Source organism: Sciurus carolinensis, chromosome 2 (assembly GCF_902686445.1).
Source record: "Sciurus carolinensis chromosome 2, mSciCar1.2, whole genome shotgun sequence".
In the NCBI taxonomy this organism is placed as follows: Eukaryota; Metazoa; Chordata; class Mammalia; order Rodentia; family Sciuridae; genus Sciurus; species Sciurus carolinensis.
The window spans coordinates 172,998,698-173,023,808 of NC_062214.1; the positions used below are offsets into that span (position 1 = coordinate 172,998,698).

A 25,111-nucleotide genomic window follows, 5' to 3' on the forward strand; every position below is an offset into this window, starting at 1 on the left:
TACATGTCGTAAAAGTGTCGCGTAATTGGTGTATCCGGAAGAAACGGGTGTGCGGCGTGAACATGGTGAGAGAAGGATCCGAGAAGGATCCTTGTCAGATCACTTATATTGGGGGATTAGGAGGGACTCAGCGCTTGGCCCCATTTTTTTCTTACACTTCCCTTGTTTATTTGCATTCGGATCTTAGCTCTTAAACTGCTCGTAACCGAGCCTGTTGTGCTTTAAGGAGTGAAGAAAAGGGTCTGGGTGTTTGAAGGAAAAGAGAATGAACTGGAGAAGAAAAAGGACTTAAAAACATGCAGTGTGTTTCCAACTCTTTTAACTCTAAAATTTCTGTTTCAAGGGAAAGCAAAAGAAAGCAAGGAAGTATGCGACCATGAAGCGAATGCTTAGTCTCAGAGATGAGAGGCTGTGAGTGTCCAGAATCACTTGGGTTCTTAACAGCTCAGAGATATAGGAGTCACGAGGGGATAAGTAGCAACGATTTTTGTTGTTGTTTTGTTTTCTCTTATAATATTATTGTGTCTTAGATTTATGTCGCATGAGATAATAGTCAGATGTGTAACAGTCACATAGCTGCTAAGCGAATTCTCTGGGAAAGGCGATGGGAATTAAACATTTCTTAAGTGCTCACTTTCTTCCGCTCTTGTTCTATGCTTTATCTACCATATCACTTTTAAACCTCAGAGCAGTTTGTGATGTAGATATCGTAATGTGCTTACCATTACATTGAAAAAGATGTTTGTTGTCGTTGAAAGTGTCTTCAGCTCGTGACAAACTTTAGAAGGAGACATTGGGAATACTCCCAAATGACTCCATATTATAAATCTCTTATGAGCCAGGCGCAGGCCTGTGATCCTAGCGGGCTCCATCTACTGTTAAAACATTTGAGTCATCAGAAGATAAATATCAACCTTTTTACCCACTTCTTGGAAGTGGATTTTGGTTCTTGATATGAGAACTTCTAGCTAAAAAAGACACTGTAGTGTAACCAACATTTACTCATTCACAGTTTTTTTGATTATTGGTTTTACTGAATAATTTGGATATTCTAGACTACTTTCCACTACAGTTATTTTCTCAGAAAGTGTTGGCTGATATTAACGTAAAAATGTCATAAAGTAGAATTTCCTCTGTAGACAAAAAAGAATGGAACTTTTGAATAACTACTGTAATTTTCTTCTTCTCCCCTGTATTAATTTTTTTTCCAGTAAAGAAAAGGATAGATTAAAACCTAAAAAGAAACCAAAGAAAGATCCCAGTGCACTGAAGGAAAGAGAAGTGTGAGTAATCAAAAAAATTGTTTTCTTTTAAAACCGAAAGAAACAGTTTACTCGAACTTGTTAGTAAGTCTGACACAATTATGCAAATGAGAGTGGTATTGCTGATTATATGCTAGTGGTTTGAAGGTTTTGGGATTTCATGGAAGAGTAAAATTTTCCCCTAAAATCCTGGAGATATGAGAGTATTAGTTTTTTTGTTTGCCAAGAATCTTTTAAAAGATTCTTGTTTTTTTAAAATATTTTTTTTAATTGTTGATGAACCTTTACCTATATTTATTTATTTAATATGTGGTTCTGAGAATCAAACCCAGTGCCTCACACATGCAAGGCAAGTGCTCTACCACTGAGCCACAACCCCAGCCCCTAATTAACCATTGTATAAACACATTAGCATTTCATGAAAGAAAGATTGTATTACCAAAAAAAAAAAAATAGTAATGAATTAATAGTATTTTCAGAATAAGGTCATTCCTTTTAATAAATATATTTAATTTTACAAAAGCCTTACAACATTTTCCTTGTTTTTCTCATTTTGTCCTAGATTGGCCATATCATCACAGGTAGATACTGGGTCCATGGACTGGTATTTAAACATTTAGGACTTGTAGATGACAAAAAGGCCCTGCTGTAGTACATAATCCTAACATGGGACAAACTGTTCTTCTTGATCACATTCTGTACAACCATTTTAGTATCCTATGAGAGTGGCAAACTTGCTGTAGTATTTTTCTGATTATGATAACAGTAGCCCTCCACTTTGTGTCCATGGCTATTCTACTTCTGACAGAAGGCCTGGGTTGGATAATTGCTTTTGTAAATCTGGCAAAACATGCTAGTGCTCATGAGATTAAGGTAAGCTTTTACAGACTGGGGTTGTAGCTCACTGGTAGAGTGGTTGCCTAGCTTACATGAGGCACTGGGTTCAATCTCAGCACCACATTAAAAAAAAAATAAATAAATAAAGTTTAAAAAAATGTAATTTTTTAAAAAGATAAGCCTTTAATTTCTTCCTTGCCTTCCTGTTTAGAATGTATTTCCGATGAATAAGAGAAAAGGAATTTAATCTATAGTAAACTATCCTAAACAAAGACTTCATTTTCATTTTTGTTCATACCAAAATATAAATGTAGACTTAACTTTGTGTCTTTATTTTTCTTTTTCCTTCAGCCCCCAACATCCTTCCTGCTTATTCTTCCAGTATAATACACAACTGGGACCACCTTATCATATCCTAGTTGATACCAACTTTATCAATTTTTCCATTAAAGCCAAACTGGACTTAGTGCAGTCAATGATGGACTGTCTGTATGCCAAGTGTGAGTATCCTACTTTTACATTTCTGTGACATTTGTACAGAATAATTATATTTATCCAAAAACATGAAAAGAAGGCTATGGGATTCACTGCAAATGAATTACCTTTTAATTTGCAATGGTCATCAGAGAAATGACCATTTTTATTAAATTAAAATATAAAGCATATGGGACTAGAAGTAATTAAACTTTCACAATTCAGAAAACAGTGCTTTGGCCATCATTATGGACATCAATTTTGAACATAGAAGGGGAATTTGCTTTAGAATTTAGAATTTTAAGATTCCAGATATATAAAAATCTTATAATTTTTCTGTATGTACATTCTTTTATATTAAGGAGTGAAGAAGAGCTAAGTAACACATTTACAGTGATAGAATCAGAAGTTGGATGATGGTTGATTTCTAGGTTTACTCATTTATTTGTAGAGGATGTGTGTATTTATACCTAGGTGTGCAATTTACCATTAATAAGGTTCCCTTGTGTATTTGGGTTACCCTCCTTCACATGATGTTCTCACACTGCTGTGAACAGGAAAAAAATGTAGGCCGTAACTTTATAATAGTAAGATTTGATAAGTTTGAATTTATGTATTTTCCAGTCACCTGATAAAAAGTACAAATGAAAATTAGGCTTGTATTTTGTCATAAAGAATAAACTATTGGAATCAAAAGAGAAAGTTTATACCTCCTTTAATCCTTAAAGAATACTATTGACATACCTTGTGTTATTTTGCTTTTTTAAATTACACTTCACAGACACAGTGTTTTCTACAAATTGATAATTTGTGACAGTCCTGCACAAAGCAAGTTTTTGAGCAACATTTTTCCTCTTGGTAACTCATGATAGTTTATACATTTTCTTTATTATTTTATCTTTTTTATTAATCTGCAATTAGTGATTTTTGATGTCAGTTTTGTAAATGGGAACACCATGAATGGTTCACATATAAGAAGGCAAACTCAACCCATAGATGTGTTCTGATTGCTCCCAACTGGCCATTCTACCACCTCTCTCCCTCTCTTTAGGCCTGCCTATTCACTGAGATACAACAGTATTGAAATGAGGACACTTAATAACCCTACAGTGGCTTCTAGTTATTAAAATGAAAGGAAGAATCATGTATCTCTCCCTTTAAATCAAAAACTACATGCTGATAAACTTAGTGAAGAAAGTATGTCAAAAACTGAGATAGACTGAAAGCTAGACCTCTTGTGCCGAAGATTAGCCAGAATTGTAAATACAAAGGAAAAATTCTTGAAAGAAATTAAAAGTGTCAAAGTGCTATTCCAGTGAACACATAATTGGTAAGAAAACAAAACAATATTTCTGCTAATATGGAGAAAGTTTTAGTGGTCTATAAAGAAGATCAAACCAGTCACAACATTCCCTTGAGCCCAAACCTAATCCAGAGCAAGGCCCTAACTCTTTTCAATTCTATCAAGGCCGAGAGAGGTGAGGAAGCTACAGGAAAAAAGTTTGAAGCTAGCAGAGATTGGTTCATGAAGCCTAAGGAAAGAAGCCATTTCAATAAAATAAAAGTGTGAGATAAAGCAGCAAGTGCTGATATAGATGCTGCTGCAAGTAATCCAGAGGACCTTCCAAGACTATTGGTGAAGGTGGCTACCCTAAACAACAGATTTTCACTGTTAACACAGTAGCCTTATACTGGAAAAAGATACAATCTAAGACTTTAAATAGCTATGGAGAAGTCAATGCCTGGCTTCAAAGAACAGACTGACTCTCTTGTTAGGGGCTAATACAGCTGGTAACTTTAAGTTGATGCCAGTGCTCATTTACCATTCCAAAAATCCTAGGACCCTAAATCTACTCTGCCTGTATTCTATAAATAGAACAACAAAACCTGGATAACAACATATTTGTTTACAATGTGGTTTGCTGAACATTTTAAGCTTCCCCAACAAGGAAGATAGTTTGTTTCCCATTAGCAGTTCTCAGATCTCTTAAAAAAAAAAAAAAAATTACTTTCAAACTATTACTGCTCATTGACAATGCACCTGGTGACCCAAGAGCTCTGATAGAGATATATAGCAAGATTAATCTTGTTTTTGTCCACTAAGAGAACATCCATTCTGTAGTACGTGAATCAAGGGGTAGTTTGATTCCACGTCATATTATTAGGAAATAATAATAAAGTCCTAACTACCATAGAGATTCCTCTGATAGATCTGGAAAGGATTCATTATTCTAGGCACCTTTAAAAACATTCATAATTTATGGGAGGAAGTCAAAATATCAACATTAACAGAAGGTCAGTTGATTCCAGCCCTCATGGATGATTTGAGTAGTTCAAGACTCCATGGAGAGGGACAGTTATAGACAAGCATGTAGCTGGGCACTGTGTTGCATGCCTTTAATCCCAGCTACTTAGGAAGCTGAGGCAGGAGGATCACAAACTTACCTACAGTCTGTGTAATATGGAACTTATTTTTATTAATGAAAATAGATCAGACTCTATTTTCATTCTTTTTAAACAAACAGCTTTTGGGGACTTGGATTGTAGCTCAGTGGTAGAGCGCTTGCCTAGCATATGTGAGGCATTGGGTTCAGTTCTCAGCACCGCATATAAGTGAATAAAATAAAGGTCCTTTGACAACTTAAAAAAATTTTTTTAAACAGCATTATTAGGATAATTCACGTACTGTTCATAATTTAAAGTATGCAGTTCCATTTCCTTTAATGTAGTCACCGAGTTGTGCATCATCTATCACCACAATTTAGTACATTTTCATGACCTCAAGAAAAGCCCTGAGCCTGTTAACCATCACTCTCCAACCCTCCTCATTCTCCTATCCCCAGGCAATTACTAATTTTCTCTCTTTATAGATTTGCTTATTCTGGAAACTTCAAAAAATAGAATCATATAATATTTGCTCCTCTTTCATTTGACATAATGTTTTCAAGGTTATCCATGTTATAGCATATATCACCACTCTCCTAGATAGAAAATGTTTGTCTTGATTTATAACTCTTTAATTAGGAGTAAGACTGAATATCTTTATCCTCACTGACCATTTCTATGTCCTGTTCTATGAACTGAAATATGGCTTGGTGGTTAAGATTCCCAGTATAAAACTGGGGGTATAGCCTGATGGTAGAGCACTTGCCTAGCATACATGAGACCCTGGGTTTGATTCTCAGCACTGCTGGGAGGAAGGAAAAATAAAAAGATCCCAGAATAGACTGTCTAAATCTTGACTTCACCATTATCTATCTAGTTACTTCTTTGTGTCTGAGGATCCTCATCTATAAAATAAGAATGATGATAATTATGACAACAGTGCTTCCTGGTAGGTGTTGTTATGAACACTAGGGTGGGTAATTTTTATGAAGTGCTTAGAACAGTGTCTGGCAAATAGTACATGATTACAAACTATTATTATAATAGCTCCTTGTATTTTAAGAAAATTAACCCTTTTGACAAATGTGCAGAAATATTTTTCCTACTTTATTTTTTTACTGTGGCTTTCTTATTTGTTTTTTGTCAAGTTTTTTTGTGTGTGTGTGATCAAATTTACATTTTCTGTTTAATTTCATGGTTTATTTTAGCTCACACTTAAATATTTTTTCCATCTAGAACTTACACAAAAATAATAACAATTCAGCTTAATTTTTTTCTCTAAATATGTTTATGACATGCACATTGGATTCTATGGCATGGGGTTAAAACAATTCCCTAGTTTCTTTTTGTTTTAATTTTTTTATTTTTAGTTGTAGATGGACACAATACCTTTTATTTTCTTTATTTATGTGGTGCTGGGGATCAATACCAGTGCCCCACTCATACGAGGCAAGCATTGTACCTCTGAGCCACACCACCTTAGCCCTACTTAGTTTATAAAGAGATATTTCTTCTGTAGTTCTTTTTTTTATTTTTTCAGTTATACATGACTGTCTTCTCTAGTTCTTAGCTGTCATTCCAGAAGTTTTTGGGTCTTTTAAAGACCAAACAGGACATGATTTTTTTTTTAATTTTTTTGTTTGTAGACAGACATAATGCCTTTATTTTATTTATTTATTTTTATGTGGTGCTGAGGATTGAACCCAGTGCCTCACACATGCTAGGTGAGTACTCCACCACTGAACCACAACCCCAGCCCTAATCACAAGTTCTGTTAACTTTTTTGTAATTTTTTCCTGGCAGGTATTCCTTGTATTACTGATTGTGTAATGGCCGAAATTGAGAAATTGGGGCAGAAGTATCGAGTGGCTTTAAGGTAAGAAGGATCTAGTCTAGTTTTATTTTTGGTTGGTATACTAAAGATTCTTTGGCCCTCCTTCATCTCTTTGCCTTCCAGAGATTGATTGACCAATTAGTCAAAAGTCAAACAAAACTTTTTTGATTTTAAAAAGTAAATAAAGTTTAGAACATTTTAAACTCAACCTCTTTCAACTAAACTACTTAGCCATATTGATCTTGTGGCTCCTTTTAATTTCTCCTCGATTTGTCAATTAGAAGTTGTTTATTAGTTTGTTATCCAGATATCTTTCAGAATCTCACACTTAAAAGATTCACATTTAAAGTTCTGAGTTTACTCTAGAATGTTCAATTTAGAATTTTGAATTTAGAGTAGGTATTCTCAACATGTGTCCATGGACTTCTGAGTCCCAGAAATCTTTGCAGATAGTTCCCAAAACTCTTTTTATAATAACAGAGCCATTGCCTTTGTCACTGTGTTGACATTTGCACTGATGACAAAATTGCTTATGCCTTAGTATGAATCAAAATAATGGACTCCTACAAGGCTAGTAGTCATTGTATTCTTAAATGGGCTGGGAATGTAGCTAAGTAGGTAGAGCACCCTGAGTTCAATCTCCAGTACGGGGTGCAGGGGGTGATTCCTTAATGAAGCAGTAAAATTTAACTTTATTAAGTCTTGACCCTCAAATACACCTCAGTGTTGTTTGTGATGAAATGTGATATGTGCACAAAGCACCTCTGGTGCACACCAGTGGACAAAGGTTAGTTATCTTGATGAAAAGCGTTTGTGTATGTGTTTGAGTTGGGAGCTGAACCAGCTGGTTTTTCATGGAATATCATTTTATGTGAAGGAACAACTGATAAACACTGGTTATTTAGACTTCGAAATTTGGCAGGTATTTTCTCAAAAATTAACAGTAGTGAGCACATCACTTCAAGGAAAACAACTTACCTTATCTGTCACCAGTGATAAAACTCAAACTTTGAGTGAAAATTAGGTTTTGGGAAACCCTGAGCTTATCACATCCCCAATACTAATGACCTTCTTAATGAGACCAGTGGAGATATCAGGTGTAATCGTTTTTCATAACATAATGAAAAGTGTCAGTATTTGGAAAAATCAATGTATCTCAGCTAATCACTGTTTTCCAAATGACTTATGAATGATGTTACAAAAGCATGCCATGACTAAAAAACATGTTCCAAATGTAAAATAAACCAGTGGATTATTTTTGTCACCTTTATGGAGGTATCATTTACATATAAAACTCACTAATTTTAATTGTGTAATTTGGTGAGTTTGGCAAATGTATGCAACAATAGAACTTCTATCATAGTCAAGAAATAAAACATTCCTATCTAGAAATTTTATTTCATTTATAGGAATTCTAGAAAAGGCAAAACTAGAATAGAATACAGAGTAGTGGTTGCCTGGAGTCGAGGGTAAGAGGTGGGATTAACTGTAAAGAGGCATGAGGCAGCTTTTTGTGGAGAAGGAAATGTTCTAATTCTCAGTTGTGGAAGAAGTTCCATGGATATATAAATCATTTAACAGGGCTGGGGCTGGGGCTCAGTGGTAGAGTGCTTGCCTAGCACGTATTGAGGCACTGGCTTCAATCCTCAGCACCACATAAATAAATAAAGGTATTGTGTCCATTTTTGACCAAAAAAAATTTTTTTAAATAACTCATTTATGTATACCTGTAGGGAATTCTATTATATTTCATTGATATCAAATAAAGATAATTTTTTAAATGCAAAAGAAAAAATGGAACTTCTTAGAGAATTATGTTGTTTATATCAGTAGGAAAGTGATAAACTACTAATACTGATTGCACCCGTAGAAAGAAAGAAAATTAGATCTTTCTTTCACTTATACAAAAATCAATTCCAGTTGGGCATAGTGGCACATGCCTGTAATCCTTGCAGCTCAGGAGGATTTCAAGTTCAAAGCCAGCCTCAGCAAGGGCAAGGCACTAAGCAACTCAAACCCTGTGTCTAAATAAAATACAGAACAGGGCTGGGGATGTGGCTCAGTGGTTGAATGCCCCTGAGGTCAATCCCAAGCACTCCTGCCACCCCCGCCCCCCAAAAAAAGTTCCAGGTAGATTAAATATCTAAACTTTTAGTAGAAAACATAAAGAATATCTTAATGAGTTGAGGGTGGGCAGGAATTTCTCAAGAAGTCCAAACTATAACAAAATTAATCAACTTGACTATATGGAAATTGAATGCTTCTTTATAAAAAAGAGATACCATAAACAAAATGAAGACAAACCAGAGACATTGAGAAGATATTAATAACATATATAATGAACAAAGGGCTTATTTTCAAACTATATAAAGAACTTCTATAAACATCTAAGAAAAAGACAAATAATCCTTAAATTCATGAGATGCCATTTCCTACTCATCAGATTGGCAAAACAAAAATTTAAATCTGCTTGACAGTGCCCAGAATAGTTGAGTCTGTGGAACAATGGGAATTCTCATATTCAGCTACTATTGCTGTCAGTGTCACATGACTTTGGAGAGCAGTATAGCAGTATCTGGTAAGATCAAGGTTGTTCATGCTATTCCAACACTGTCTTTCAACCTAGAGATCAGTCTGTAGGTTGTGAAATCAGTTTAATGATTCACAACTATTATTATTTTTAATGTAATAGAATTAACTATAGAATGTTAGCATGCCTTACATGAAGTAAGGGTTGAGTACCATTTCACAAAACTTGACTTTTTTTTTTTTTTTTTTTTTTTTTGGGTGCTGGGGATCAAACTCAGGGCCTTGTGCTTACAAGGCAAGCACTCTACCAACTGAGCTATCTCCCCAGCCCCAAAACTTGACTTTTATAAGTTTGTGTATATAAGTACAAAGTGAGTGCTAGTAAACTGCATTGCATACCTGGGCTTCTGGTAATACAGAAAGACTGTCATAAAGAAACTCACACATCAATATTAGAGTCATGTTTTAGCATTTTCTTATGTAATAGCAAAATATTATAGGTAGCTAAATGTCCATTAAGAAGAGAATAGACAAATTATGGAATGTTCATGAATAAAATACTACATAGGAGTGAAAATGGGCAAACTAGAATTATAAGTGTCAATATGGATAAATCTCAAAGCATTATAAAACAAACCAAGAGCATACATGGAACCATGCCATTTATCTAGTTTAAAAATATGCAAGCCATGTACAAACATAGAAATGAAAAGTTGTCCACCATTTGTGTACAATGAATCAAAATGTAGTCCGTAAAAATAAAAAAATAAAATCAAAAATTAAAAATAAATAAAAATGTTAAAAAACATGCAAGCCAATATTACACTGTATATAGGTATATACATATGAAATCTTACATCTGTAGTAAAATGTATGGGGATGATAAATATGGAATGAAATTCAGCGTAGTTATTTGTAGAGAGGGCAGGGATTAGGACTGGGGAGGAGTCTTCATTTTTATTTGTAATGTTTCATTTCTTTAATGAAACTTTTTGGGGGAGTACTGGGGATTGAACCCAGGAGTGCTTTACCCAGTTTACATCCCCAGCCCTTTTTATTCTTTTGAGACAGGATCTTGCGAAGTTGCCTAGGGCCTCAGCCTCCCAAATCACTTAGATTACACCACTGCAACTGACCCTTTAATGAAACATTTAATGATTCTTCATCCCTTTTTGCATACCTGCAATACTTCAAATTAAAGGGGAAAATAAGCAATTTTTTTTTTTTTTTTTTCAGTGCTGGGGATTGAACCCAGGGCCTTGTACTTGCACTCTACCAACTGAGCTATATCCCCAGCCTGAAGCAATTATTTTTAAAATAATAAAAATAAACAGTGGGAACAGGAGGGAAATAGTGGCACCAAGTTTGACTGTAAAGAGAAACACATGGGGTGTTAGCTAAAAAGGGGTGAAAGTTAAGATTACTTTTTTTTCCTTTTTTTGATGGGGAAGTATTAGAGTATGTCAGTCTGTCCCCAGGAAACAGTTGAGAGGAAGAAATGAGTGATTCCAAGAGCCAAGTCTTAGGCTATTGCCTCCCTCTGTTCTCAGCTACCAGCCTGTCTGCCTTCTAGTGTATTCTCCTTACCCATCATGCTTATTCTTTCCAAAATAGATCTTGGCTTGTATTACTTTTTCCTCAGAAATTTTCTTTGGTACTAGGGATTGAACCCAAGAGTGCTTAACCACTGAGCCACATCCCAAGGCCTTTTTAAATTTTGAGATAGGGTCTTGTTGAGTTGCTTAGGGCCTCACTAAATTGCTGAGGGTAACCTTGAACTAGGTATCCTCCTGCCTCAGCCTCCTGAACTGCTGGGTTTACAGGTGTCCACCACTTTATCTAGCCCTTGCCTCAGAAATTGTCACTGACTCCCCAACACATTTGTCATGAAGCTCACACTCCTCAGCCTGACATTGGTGATTAACCCTGCTTCACCCTCCTCTCCACAAGTACTTCTCTGCCAGATGTGTTCACTCTTTCCTGATCAAAAACAAACCATTTTAGCAATGGATGGTGTCCTATTTGTATTATACCTACCCTCACTTTGCTTGGTACATTTTTTCATTTCATTTCATCTCCTTGTCTTTTTTCTAAATTATCCAGCCCACATTGACCTAGCACTGAACTCTACTGCAATACGGAGTATTTTTGTTGCACTCAATACCTGTGTGCTACCTTGTATTTTTATCCATTTCAGTGACTCATCATCATTGTGTAACAGAAAGAACAGAGCCCTAGGAATCACAGACTCAGAATTTTTCCTTTTTCAGATTTATGTGCAAATAATACATTTTATTTTTTATGGCACACAGTATAAAATATACAGATAATAAGAAGTCTTCCACATTCACACTTTGGCTATTCTCCTATCCTCAAAGCAATAGTTAAAAAGGGTTAGTTTATAAGACCCTTTTCTATGCAAATGCAAATCTAGAGAAAGAATACCAGTGAGGGGACGTTTTATTTTCTTAATTGAATTGTGTGTGTTCATACATATGTACAAATGTTTGCTTGTATATTGTTTGTTGGCCTGCTTTGTTTACTCAACAGTTTAGTATAGGTCCTTCCACATTTATACAGATAGCTCTACCTCCCTCCTTTTTTAAATGGGACAAGGGTAACAAAATATGTTAACTTTACCTTGCTGCTGGATATTTAGAGTGACTTGTTTTTTACTGTTATAAACTACACTGTAATGACCGTCCTTGTGCCTGTCTTCCAGTACATTTGTGGAAGACAACTTCCTAAAAATGAACTGATCAAATTATACTTAATTTGGTTTTGAATTCTGGCTTTTCCCAGCTATGTAGGTTTGAGCGAATTAACTTCTCTGAACCTGCTTCTTCTGTATAATAGAAATATACTTCACAGTTTTGTGATGATGAAATGACGGCAGGCACACCACCAGCTATTAGTCAGCAAGCTTTGACTCCCAGCTCTGAAAGATGTCTTTCTAGGTAGAGGATAAGCTTCAGGGGAAGAGGGTGCCTGAAAATCTGCAGCAGTCATGTTGCTTTCACTTCACTAATTGAGGCATAGGAGATTATCCAGTTGCTTGAATGTTTTCTTTAATCCACATTTATAACCCTGCAGGATTGCAAAGGATCCACGATTTGAACGATTACCATGCACGCACAAAGGAACCTATGCAGATGACTGCTTAGTACAAAGAGTAACTCAGGTATCAAAAGTTTTTAAATGTTTACTTTGTGCATTAAAACAAAAGAGGTAAACTATTATCTCCTGAATGTTCATGGTCAGTAAAGTATCTAGAAATTTTCTCAAGTAAATGAGGAAACTTAGGCTTCTTGTGAAGGAATGATATATATATATATCATTAGGGTTATATATATAACCCATTAGGGTTAGAAAATAAATTTTCAATCCATTTTCTCAAGTAAATGAGGAAACTTAGGCTTCTTTATATAATATATATTATATATTAGGCTTCTTAATATAATATATAATATATATTATAATATTATATATAATATATATTATATAACATATATAATCATATATAATATATAATATGATATATTATATATCATAATGTATAATATATTATGATATATAATATATATCATATATAGTCATATATAATATATATATTATATAACATATATACATATGATATATATATATATTATATAACATTCCTTCACAAGAAGCCTAAGTTTCCTCATTTACTTGAGAAAATGGATTGAAAATTTATTTTCTAACCCTAATGGGAAGAAGCTTGGTTCAAGTCTCAGCACCTGCTTTGACTGGATATGTGATTTGGGTTACAGTGATTCATTTCTCTTTCTTTCTTTCTCTCTTTTTTTTAGTTAGAGTTTTATAGTTATACATAGTGGTTGGATTCATCCTGACAAACTCACGCATGCATGGAATTTGATTTCCATTTACGACCCACCTCCTTTTCCCTCCTGCTTTTTCCCTTCATCCTCTCTCCCCTTTTCCATTCTCTTTCTTCTACTCTACTAAACTTCCTTTCACTCTCTATTAAATTATATTTGATTGGTTCTTTATATTAGCTTCCCCCTTTTCTTGATTTTACTCTAGCTTCCATATATGACAGAAAATGTTCCACCTTTGAGTTTCTGAATTTGGCTTGTTTCACTTAGCATAATATTCTGTATTTCCATTCATCTACTAGCAAATGCCACAACTTCATTCCTTTTTATGACTGATTAGAACAGTGTGTGTGTGTGTATGCATATGCATACATATACATACCACAGTTTCTTAATCCATTCATCTATTTACAGGCATCTGAGTAGATTTCCATAATTTAACTATTGTGAATTGTGCTGCTATAAACATTGACGTGGATGTATCACTGTAGTATGGCAATTTTAGATCTTTTGGGGTAATACCAAGGACTGGGATAGCTAGGTCGTATGGTGGTTCCATCCCTAGTTTTTTGAGGAATCTCCATACTGCTTCCTAGAGTGGTTGTACTAGTCTACAGTCCCATCAAGATTGTACAAGTATACCTTTTTCTCCACAACTTCACCAGTTTTTATTATTGTTTGTATTCTTGATCATTGCCATTCTGACTAGAGTGAGATGAAATTTTGGTGTAGTTTCGATTTGCATTTCCCTGATTACTAGAGATGTTGAACATCTTTTCATATATTCTTTGGCCATTTGTGTTCCCCTTTTTTGAAGAGTTTCTGTGTAGTTCTTTTGCTTTTTTTTTTTTTTTTTTTTTTTTTCTTGGTACTGGTGATTGAACCCAGGGGTACTTAACCCCTGAGCCACATCCCCCCTCCCTTTTTTTTTTTTTGGTAGTGTAGATATATTAATTTTAAATAAAATTGACTTTAAGGCAAAAAGCATCATAGAGGTAAATAAGACACCTTATGATAAAATTTAAATTTTCCAGCAAGATGTAAGAATTCTAAATGTATATGCATCTAATAACAATCTTATAATACATAAAGCTGAAATTGACAGTTTTAGCGGGACATTTTAACCTACCTCTCTTGTTAAATAACATCTCTTTTTCTGTTTTTAAAATTTTTTAATTTGTTTTAATTAGTTATACATGACAGTAGAATGCACTTTCATAAATCATATATAATGGAGTATAATTTCTCATTCTTCTGGTTATACATGATGTAGAACCCACCAGTCATATAGTTATTTATGTACACAGAGTAACAATGTCTGATTCAGTCTACTATCCTTTGTATCCCCTCCCCTCCCTTCAATCCCCTCTACCTAATCTAAAGTAACTCTATTCTTCCTCTCTCCTGCCCCCATTGTGAATTAGCATCCGCATATCCAAAGAAAACATTCAGCTTTTGGCTTATTTCACTTAGCATGATATTCTCCAGCTCCATCCATTTACCAGCAAATGCCATAATTTCATTCTTCTTTAAGGCTGAGTAATATTCCCTCTGTGTGTGTGTGTGTGTGTGTGTGTGTGTGTTACACTATTTTTTTTTAAATCCGTTCATCTATTGAAGGCTACCTAGGTTGATTCCATAGTTTAGCTATTGTGACTTGAACTGCTATAAACATTGATGTGAACGTATCCCTGTAGTATGCTAATTTTAAATCCTTTGGGTATAAACCAAGGAGTGGGATAGCTGGGTCAAATGGTGGTTCCATTCCAAATTTTCTGAGGAATCTCCACATTACTTTCCATTTGGTTGTACCACTTTGTGTTCCCACCAGCAGTGTAGGAGTGTACCTTTTTCCCCACATCCTCGCCAACATTTATTATTGTTTGTATTCTTGATAATTGCCATTCTGACTGGGGTGAGATGAAATCTTAGAGTAGTTTTGCATTTCTCTATTTGCTAACGATATTGAACATTTTTTCTTACATTTGTTGATCGATTGTGAAGTGTCTGTTCAGGTCCTTAGCCCACTTATTGATTGGGTTATTTGTTTTTTGGTGTTAAGTTTTTTGAGTTCTTTATATATCTTTCCCCAGCCCTTTTTTTATATTTTATTTAGAGACAGGATCTTGCTGAGTTGCTTAGGGCCTTGCTAAGTTGCTAAGGCTAGCTTTGAACTCAAAGATCCTCCTGGCAGGTGTTGTTTGGTTGGTTGGTTATTTTTGTTTGTTTGTTTGCTTTTTGGTGTTGAGTTTCTTGAGTTCTATTGTATATTCTGAATATTAATCCCCTGTTGGAGAAGTAGCTGGCAAAGATTTTTCTCCTATTCTGCAGGCTCTCTCTTCACACTCTTGTTTCCTTTGCTATGCAGAAACTTTTTTTAGTATATAATGTTATTGTATTTTTATACCTTTATTTTAGTTATTTATTTATATGTGGGGCTGAGGATCAAACCCAATGCCTCACATATGCTAGGCAAGTACTTTACCACTGAACCACAGCCACAGCCCCTGCAGAAGCTCTTTTAATTTGACGTCATCCCAACTTATCGATTCTTTGTTTTATTCCTTGTGCTTTGGGGGTCTTGTTAAAGAAATTGGCGCTAGCACCTATGTGATGGTGTGTTGACCCTATGTTTCCTTCTAGCCGTTGTAAAGTTTCTGGTCTAATTCCTAAGACTTTGATCTGTTTTGATTTGAGTTTTGTGGAAGGTGATAGATAAGGGTTTAGTTTCATTTTTCTACATCTAATTATCCAGTTTATCCAGCACCGTTTGTTTAAAAGGCTGCCTTTTCTCCAAAATACATTTTTGGCATCTTTGTCAAACATCAAGTGACTGTAGGTTTGTGGGTTTGTCCTCTCTGTTTTCTATCCTGTTCCATTGGTTTCATGTCTATTTGGATGCCAATACCTGTTTTGTTATTACAACTCTGTAAAATAATTTGATCAGGTGTTGTGATGCCTTCTGCTTCACTTTTCTTGATTAGTATTGCTTTGGCTATTCTGTGTCTCTTATTCTTCCAAATGAATTTAAACTTTTTTTTTTTCTAATTCTGTGAAGACTGTCATTGGTATTTTGGTGGGATTACATTGAACCTGTATATTACTTTTGGTAGTGTGGCCATTTTGACTATATTAATTTTGCCAGTCCAAGGACATAAAATGTCTTTCCATTGTCCATAAAGTCTTTAATTTCTTTTTCTTTTTTTTTTCTTTTCTTTTTTTGGGTGGGGGTGCTGGGGATCGAACCCAGGGCCTTGTGCTTATAAGGCAAGCACTCTACCGACTGAGCTATCTTCCCAGCCCCTAAAGTCTTCAATTTCTTTTTTAAGTGTTCTATAATTTACATTGTAGAGCTCTTTTACCACCTTGGTTGGATTAATTCCCAAGGTTTTTGTTTTATTTTGTTTTGTTGTTTGGTTGGGGTTTTTTTTATTTTGGGGGGGGTGTTTAGGTTATCATAAAGGGATGGTTTTTCCTAATTTCTTCCTCAACTGAATCACTGTTGGATTATAGACAAGCTATTGGCTTATGGGTGTTTATCTTGTATCCTGCTACTTTGCTAAACTTGTTCATAAGCTCTAGAATTCTTCTAGGGAAGATTTTTGGTTCTTCTAGATATAAGATCATATCATCAGCAGATGGTTTGATTTCTTCTTTTCCTGTTTTTGGATATACTGATTCTTTATCCCACAAATCTCTGTAAAGTGGTTTGAGTTTATGTAGCTATAATAACATATCAGATTCTACCTCCCTATGAATCTAAGATAAGATTCCATTTTCCCCATGCAGGAATTTTGTCCTTTTCTACCATGCCTAACCCAAAAGTGTTTCTCATTTGCATCTGAGACTCTCCTAGGGTGCTATCTTACACATATCCTGGAATAAGTAGGTTTTGAATTGTTCTATTCTGACCTCCTTGTCAAGAACTTCTACTACTGATCACTCTTCTAAGAACCTCTCTTGGACTGGGGGTGTAACTCAGTAGTAAGAGCATTTGTCTATTTTGCACCAAACTCTATGTTGTATCCTCAGCACTGCTCAAAAAACAAACAAAAAAATAAAAGCCTCTTCTCCCTTGCTAAGAATAATCATCTTAGTCTGGTGATTGCTCTGCTGTCTTTTTAGCCACTTCATCTCATAGGTGGGGCCAGCATTGCCCATAATTTCCCACAGCCCAGCAGGCACCACACTGCAACTTTTTATAAAACTCAATGGGTATTTGGATATGACAAAAGTAAGGTACAACACAAAAATGTTACAGCTGTCAGAGCTGCTAAGTTCATACTTTGGGTCCTGGCTGTCTTGTTCTGGGTTCCCAACCCAGGGAGAAGCCTACCTCCACCATTGAGAGGCCTAAGGCACACCTAAGCCCTGAGATCAGGGAAAGGAGAGATCCGTGTCCTAAGGTATAAAAGTCTCTTCCATTTATGAGTCAGAAAACAGCTTGCAGCTTACAAACAGTTTTTTGCATTCTTCCCCTCAAGATTCTTAGAATCAGGGCTGGGGCTGTAGCTCAGTGGCAGAGCACTTGCCTAGCATGTGTGAGGCATTGGTTTGATCCTTAGCACCACATAAAAATAAGTAAGTAAAATAAAGGCATGTTGTTCATCTACAACTACAAAAAAAAAAATTTTTTTTAAAGATTCTTAGAACCACATTAAGCCTAGGCAACTTGTTATATATTTATAAATGTGAGCTCCTTGAGCATAGTAGCTACTCAACAAATTGTTATAGCCTTCCTTTTTCCTTTTTCTAGTTACTGTGAAAACAAATGATTCTTCATATTAGTCAATAGTTGTGCCATTTTCCAATAGTCATTAAATACACTTAGTGAGCTCTATGTGAACATCAGTGGGTATCTCTTTCAGCACAAGTGTTACATTGTGGCCACAGTTGACCGTGACCTTAAACGAAGAATCCGGAAGATCCCTGGAGTTCCTATCATGTACATTTCTAACCATAGGTAAGAAATTGCTCTTGGGAAAGTGATTAGAGGTATATAGTTGATATTAATTTAAAAGAGGTCAGGCTGGGCATAGTGGCTCACGCCTGTAATCCCAGCAATTTGGGAAACTGAAGCAGGAGAATCCCAACTTTGAGGCCAGCCTTAGCAACTTTGGGAGATTTCATAAACAAACTTAGTGAGACTATATCTCAAACTTTTAAAAAATAGAAAGAACCAGGGATATAGTACCCCGGGGTTCAGTTCCCCACCCCAACTTAAAAGTTAAGTTATAAGGTTATAAAAGCATTCAATGAAGTTACTATATCAAATATTTACATGGTTGTATTGAGGAAATGAGACAGAGTATCAAGAGCAAGGACAGAAAATAAAGATAGGATTTAGGAATGAAGCAGACACTCAAATTGTTACAATAAGATTACTATAAGAAATAGATATATTGCTTTAAATACAAAGCATTATTTTAAATCAAGCTTATCTTTTTTGGCCAAAAATACCCTTTTTTGAAAGATATTTTCTGATAATATTTTTTTGAAAGATATTTTGATTAGCATCTCGTTTGGGTCACTAATATCTTATTTAAAAAAAAAAAAAAGGCTTTTCTTTATTTTTCTTGGATGTTTCTGGGTCAGACTGTCATTGTCCAGCTTTTCAGCTTAGGGATAACAGTGTGATGAGAAGAATATGGACTAAGAACTTGGGTTTTCCTGGATTCAAACACTGGCTCCCCTACTTGCTAACTTTGTGAATTTGAAGAATAAAGATATTATAGTCAGTGTTTTGCTATCAGTCATTCATTATGATGTCCCTCTAAAATATTCCCAGTGACAAAAAAGATTGATAGTGGGATAAGTGTTGTAGTGAGTAAAGATGAGTTTTTAGGTGGGTTCTACCCACCTTTCTTACCAGTGTTGATTTCTATCCTTACAGATACAACATCGAGCGTATGCCAGATGATTATGGAGCTCCTCGGTTCTGATTCTTATAAGACAAAAGTTCCTCTACCTTCCTTCAACCAACTTTCTCAGTTGCCAGTTCAGTAAACATGCTATAGAATATAGCATGAATTATTTGCTCTATTGTGAGCTGAGTATGGTTAAATATACTCACTTCTTGATGCTTTCTGAAAATGATATTTTGTCTCATTTAAAATTTGTTGCCTTTTTTTTAATAAATCAGATGCTCCAATCATTATTCACATAATTTGGTTTACTCAAAGTTTTATAAGTTTATACTCAATAAGGTTGATCCTGCCCTCACAACACTAAACGTTATATGGAAGAGAAAAACATGCAAATGAATAAAAACAGTAAAATAGCAGTGCTAAAGTAAAAGTATTAGAAAAGTTGTGGGCACATGGAGAAAGGAAGAATTTCTTCTACTTGGTTGGAATGGGAAGGGAAAGGCTAGAAGTGGTAATGTTTGAGCTAATCTTAAAAAATGAATAAGTGCTTATGCAGTAAATTAGGCAAAGAAGATGAAGCACAGGAAGTAGAATGAATATGGAGACGTGTATGTAATTGGCTTGTTTAAAACTTCCAGAAAAATTTAAGACTAGAACATAGGAAATCATGGGGGAATAGGAGATACACCCACATATGAGACCCAAGAAGCAGGAGGTGAAAGAGAGGGGGCCTTATCACCAAAGGGTTTGGACTTGACCCTAAGGTCAATAAGATGTTCTTAAATTGTTAAGCGGTAAAGTCAGGCACGGGGTGCATTCCCGTAATCCCAAGAACTTGGGAGGCTGAGGTTGGAGGATAACAAGTTTGAGGCCAGCCTTAGCAACTTGGCAAGACCCTGTCTCAAAATAAAAATAAAAAGGAATGGGAATTTAGCTCAATGGTACAGCACTCCTGGATTCAATCCCCAGTACTAAGGGAAAAAATAAAATAAATTAAGCAGGCAGATAACATGATCAAAGTAGATATTTTAAAATGACACAAAGTAATACAAGAATAGATAAATAGATAATTGAAGCACAATAGAAAGTCCATAAATAAGTCCATGTATTATGGGAATTTGTTATATTATTAAGTTGCTATTTTAAATCTGTATGACAAGGAAATTATATTAGAAGACCAAATAATTGAAGTCATTCTGTTGGGGATAGAATCCTGATTCCACCAGTTATTGTCTGTATGAGTTGGGTAAACCACCTTACCATTTGACACTTTCCTTGTTTCTTCTTTAAAATGTTTCATTTAATCCTCAAAACAAGCCTGATAAGGTAAGATTAAATTGAGTAATACCTGGCCCAAGGAAGTGTTGTTCAATAAATACTAGTGATTACACTATTGCAATGGCAATGTGACTATTTGGGGGGAAAAAAAAACCCTAAATTCCTATTTCACATGATTCATAAGAATATATTTAAAGTAGATCAGAGACCTAATTTTTTTAAAACTATGAAGTATTAAAGAAAAATGTGTTCATCACTTTTAGGTAGAATTCTTCAATAAGAAACAGAACACCATAAATAAGTTTAAATATATTAAATTACAGGTTTCTGTACAAGACACTCCCCACCCTCAAATAAAAAGTGACTGATAAAATATTTTCTAACATAATAACAACAAGGATGTAGGGAAATGGATACTCAAGTCATGCTGACAAAGGTATTTATCCCAAAAGAGATGGAAATATGTCTACACAAAGACTTATACATCTATGTTCATATATTCATAGTAGCAAAAACTGAACACAAACTAAGCACCCACCAACAGGTAAATGAGGAAACAAATTGTGGCATGTTCATACAGTGGAATATTATTCAACAATGAAAGGAATAAACTACTGATACAACATAGATTAGTCTCAAAATCATTAAGTTGAACAAAAGAAGCCAGATACAGAAGAATATATGGTGTATGGTTCTGTTTACTTTAAATTCTAGAAAAAAAAAAGTCTTTAATTTTAGAAAGTAAATTATTGACTGCCTAAGGTCAGAGTGAGGGATGGCCAGGTATAGGCACAAAGGAATTTTGGGGAGTCCTAGAAATGGTCTCTGTTATGTTGGTACTTGGATATATTGATTTGTCAAAACACATTGAAGTGTATACAGAATGCATATCATGTTGTATGGAACGTATGCCTCAGGAAGAAAAAAAACAGAAAAGACATGCAAAAAAAAGAAAATATGCTGTTTGTGCAATATGAACAATATTGAGGTTTTGCTTGTGGACAATTTATGTAAGTTCCATGTACACTTGAAAAAGAGGTGTATTCTCTAATATCAAGGTAAATGGTTTAATATCCATAAAATCTACCCTGATTGCTTAGGGTTTCCTGTATCCTTTTCATTTTTGACTCTTTGATCTGTCTCAAACTGAGAAAAATACATGAGGATTTCCTATTATTTTATCTGTTTCTCCTTGTACTTCTTAAGAGTTTCCATTTCATAAAAGTTACTGCTGTGAGCCTGTAATCCCAGCAGTTCAGGAGGCTGAGGCAGGAGGATGGTAAATTCAAAGCCAGCTTCAGAAACTTAGTGAGTCACTAAGCAACTTAGTGAGACCCTGTCTCAAAAGAGAATATAGAAAAAGGACTGGGGATGTGACTCAGCAGTTAAGCCCCCCCCCCATATGTTCTATTCTAGTAACACACACACACACATACACACAAAGTTGCTGCGTTTTGTGCATGGATATTCAAACTAATAGATGTGTTGCAGATTGTATCCTTTAGGATTATTATGTATCTCTTTTGCCTCATTTATTGCTTTTTGTATGAGAATAGGACCTTCCCTCTTCCTCTTCCTCTCCTTTTCTTTTTCTGTATTGCATTTACCTAAAGTGCTTTTCCCCATCCTTTTATTTCTTGCTTTTCTGTGTTTCTTATCTCTCAAGCAAGGTACCCTTGTTATGACCTTTTTCTCTCTCCTTTTCTGGATGGGAGTTTGCTCCTCTTGTTTCTATTCTATTATTGTATATTGGCATGTGAAGGCTGATCATTGTCCTTTTGGTGTGTAGGTCTCTAGATCGAGAAAAAGTCACACCTCCTGATATAGAGGCTGCTACATTTACCCCTTGCTGTGCATCACCTTTGACTGTGATGCCTTGACTGGGCAGGGACTTTGAGATTGTCTCTGTAGCAGAAGAGGTTGCATATACTTTACCTGTGGACAGGAGAGTGAGTTCACATTTGGTATCCAGAAGAGTGTAGCAATCACTTGTGCTGCTCACCAAATATTTCTGTTTGTGGACCCAGGTTGGGAAGGCTCCTAGGTGTGGCAATGTGACTTGCCTTGATTAAGATGGCATGTCTTTTCTAGGCAGAAGTTTTATAAGTGTGTGATTAGTGTGCTCCCTTTGCCCTGTGTTGGCAATCATGAAAATGTGGAGATGGAACCTTGCTTGGCCTAGGTCCTGCAGAACACCCCAGCTGGTCCAGGATGGGAATATTAGGATGAATAATAAATAAGCATTTGTTCTTTTAAACCACTGAGATTTGGCTGGGGGGTGTTTGTCTTTATTTTTATTTATTTATTTTATAAAATTTTGGTACAGGAATTGAACCCAAGGACGCTTAACCACTGAGCCACATCCCCAGCCCTTTTTTATATTTCATTTAGAGACAGGGTCTTGCTAAGTTGCTTAGGGCCTCACTAAATTGCTGAGGCCTGACTTTGAACTTGAGCTCCTCCTTTCTCAGGCTCCCAAGCCACTGAGATTACAGGTGTGCGCCACTGCATCCAGCTATGTTGGTCTTTATTACTGTAGTATAATTTAGCCTACACCAACTAATAAAACCTGTGTGAAAAGTCCAAAACCAATTAAACAAGAAAAAGAAAAGGTATCCAAGAAAGTTAAAATTATATGTTCACAAGTCATATGATCTTATGTGTAAAGAACCCACAAAAAACAGCAGTCGCCTTTCTATGATTTGCATGTCCCCACCAAAACTCATGTTGAAATTCAATCTCCATTAATATTAAGAAGTAAGACCTTTAAGAGATGATTAGTTGATGAAGGTACTACCCTTATGAATGGGTTAATTTATTCATGAATTGATGGGTTAATGTGTTATTTTGAGAGTGAGTCTGATAAGGCCAGTTTGGCCTTATGATGCTCTGTGCTACCTTGGGACTCTTTAGAGCCCCCAACAGCAAGAAAACCATCACCATATGTGATCCCTCATCCTTCTCAGGTTCCAGAACAATAAGAAATAAATTATCTTCTTTGTAAGTTACCTGGTGTGTGGTATTCAATTATAGCAACAGAAAACAGATTAAGACAACTAATAAACAATTTCAGCAAAGTTTCAGGATACAAAATCAGCATTCCATAATCAGTTGCATCTCTGTACAGTAACAATGACCAATCTGAAAAGAAAGTAAGACAACAATCCCATATCCTACAGTATCAAGAAGGATAAAACACTCAGGATTAAACTTAACCAAAGAGGTGAAAGATTTGTGTAACCGTCCCCCCTTATCCATGAGGGATACATTCCAAGGCCTAGCAGATGCTTAAAAACACAGTAGTACCAAATCTTATATTGCATATACTGTTTTTTCCTATATAGACATACCTAAAATAAAGTTTTGTAAATTAGGCACAGTAAGAGATTAACAATGATAATTATACAGTATATTGTAATAAAAGTTATATAAATGTGCTGAAGTGCTCTTTCTCCCTCTCTCAAATATTTTGTACTGTACTCACCTTCTTGTGATAATATGAGATGATACCGTGCCTGCATGCTGAGATGAAGCGAGGTGAATGCCAAGACCTAATTATGTAGCCTAATGCTCTTAGGCTTACCAAAGAGCATTAGGCTACTCTGTAAAGGCCATTTGAATACAAACTCTGTGATAACCAGTTATCAACCTGATAAACATCACCAGTAAGTGACCAATGGGTGGGTAATAAATACAGTTTATATACACTGAAGGGATGATTCGTGTAGTGGACATCAAGACAGCACAAGATTTCATCATGCTACACAGAATGGCATGCAATTTAAAACTTATGAATTGTTTATTTCTGGAATTTTCCATTTAATATTTTTCAGAGTGCAGCTGACCACAGGTAACTGAAACCATAGAAAGCTAAACTGCCGATAAGGGGCGAGTACTGTACATTGAAAATCATAGAGAACATTGCTAAAGGAAATCAAAGAACGTAGTATAGCACTACTCAGAGGTACAGCACTTGCCCAGTATGTGTGAGGCACTGGATTTGATCCGCGCCACATAAAATAAATAATTAAAATAAAGACATTGTGTCCATTTACATCTAAAAATATATTTTAAAAAAGAAATCAAAATAGATACAAAGAATGGAAAGACATCTCATACTCATGGATTGGGAGATTCAGTATCATTGAAATGTCCATACTATCCAAAGCAACCTACAGATTTAATGTAATCTCTGTAAAAATCCCAATGGCATTTTTTTTGCAGAAATAGAAAAAGCTATCCAAAAATTAATATGGAATCTCAGGGGACCCAATATAACCAAAATGGTTTTGAAAAAGAATAAAGTTGGTGGTCTCACACTTCCTGATTGTAAGACATACTATAAAGGAACAGTGAACAAGACTGTGGTACTGGCATAAAGACAAATACATAACAAGACAGAATAAGAGAGCCCAGAAATAAACCCTTATATATATAGCCAAATGGCTTTTGCTTTGGTTTGGTTTTTGTACTGGTGATCTAACCCAGGGGTACTTTACCACTGAGGTACATCCCCAGCCCTTTTTATTTTTTATTTTGAGACAGGGTCTCACGAATTCTTAGGGCCTTGCTGAGCTGCTGAGGCTGGCCTTGAACTTCACATCCTCCTATCGCAGTCTCCCAAATTGCTGGGATTACAGGCATATGCCAACACGCCTGACTGGCCAAATGATTTTTGTGAGGGTAATAAGACAACTAATTGGTAAAGGATAGTCTTTTCAAATGGTGTTGGAAAAACTGAATATCCACAGGTAGAACAGTGAAATTACAAAAATGAACTAATAATGG

At 35.4% G+C, this 25,111-nt stretch overlaps 1 protein-coding gene and 1 non-coding gene across 2 annotated transcripts; one reads left to right on the forward strand and one right to left on the reverse strand.

The window, feature by feature from the left end:
• The first annotated feature begins 26 nt into the window (after positions 1-26).
• On the forward strand, positions 27-19,890 carry Fcf1 (FCF1 rRNA-processing protein). The gene is made up of 8 exons (XM_047540379.1): positions 27-65; positions 344-411; positions 1,212-1,283; positions 2,451-2,599; positions 6,762-6,834; positions 12,415-12,502; positions 18,047-18,141; positions 19,072-19,890. The coding sequence occupies exons 1-8, from the start codon at positions 63-65 to the stop codon at positions 19,118-19,120; spliced, it is 597 nt and encodes a 198-aa protein (XP_047396335.1). The 5' UTR covers positions 27-62; the 3' UTR covers positions 19,121-19,890.
• Positions 16,404-16,482, reverse strand: Trnai-uau (transfer RNA isoleucine (anticodon UAU)). The gene has a single exon. It is a non-coding gene; the product is annotated as a tRNA-Ile (tRNA).
• Positions 19,891-25,111: the final 5,221 nt, after the last annotated feature.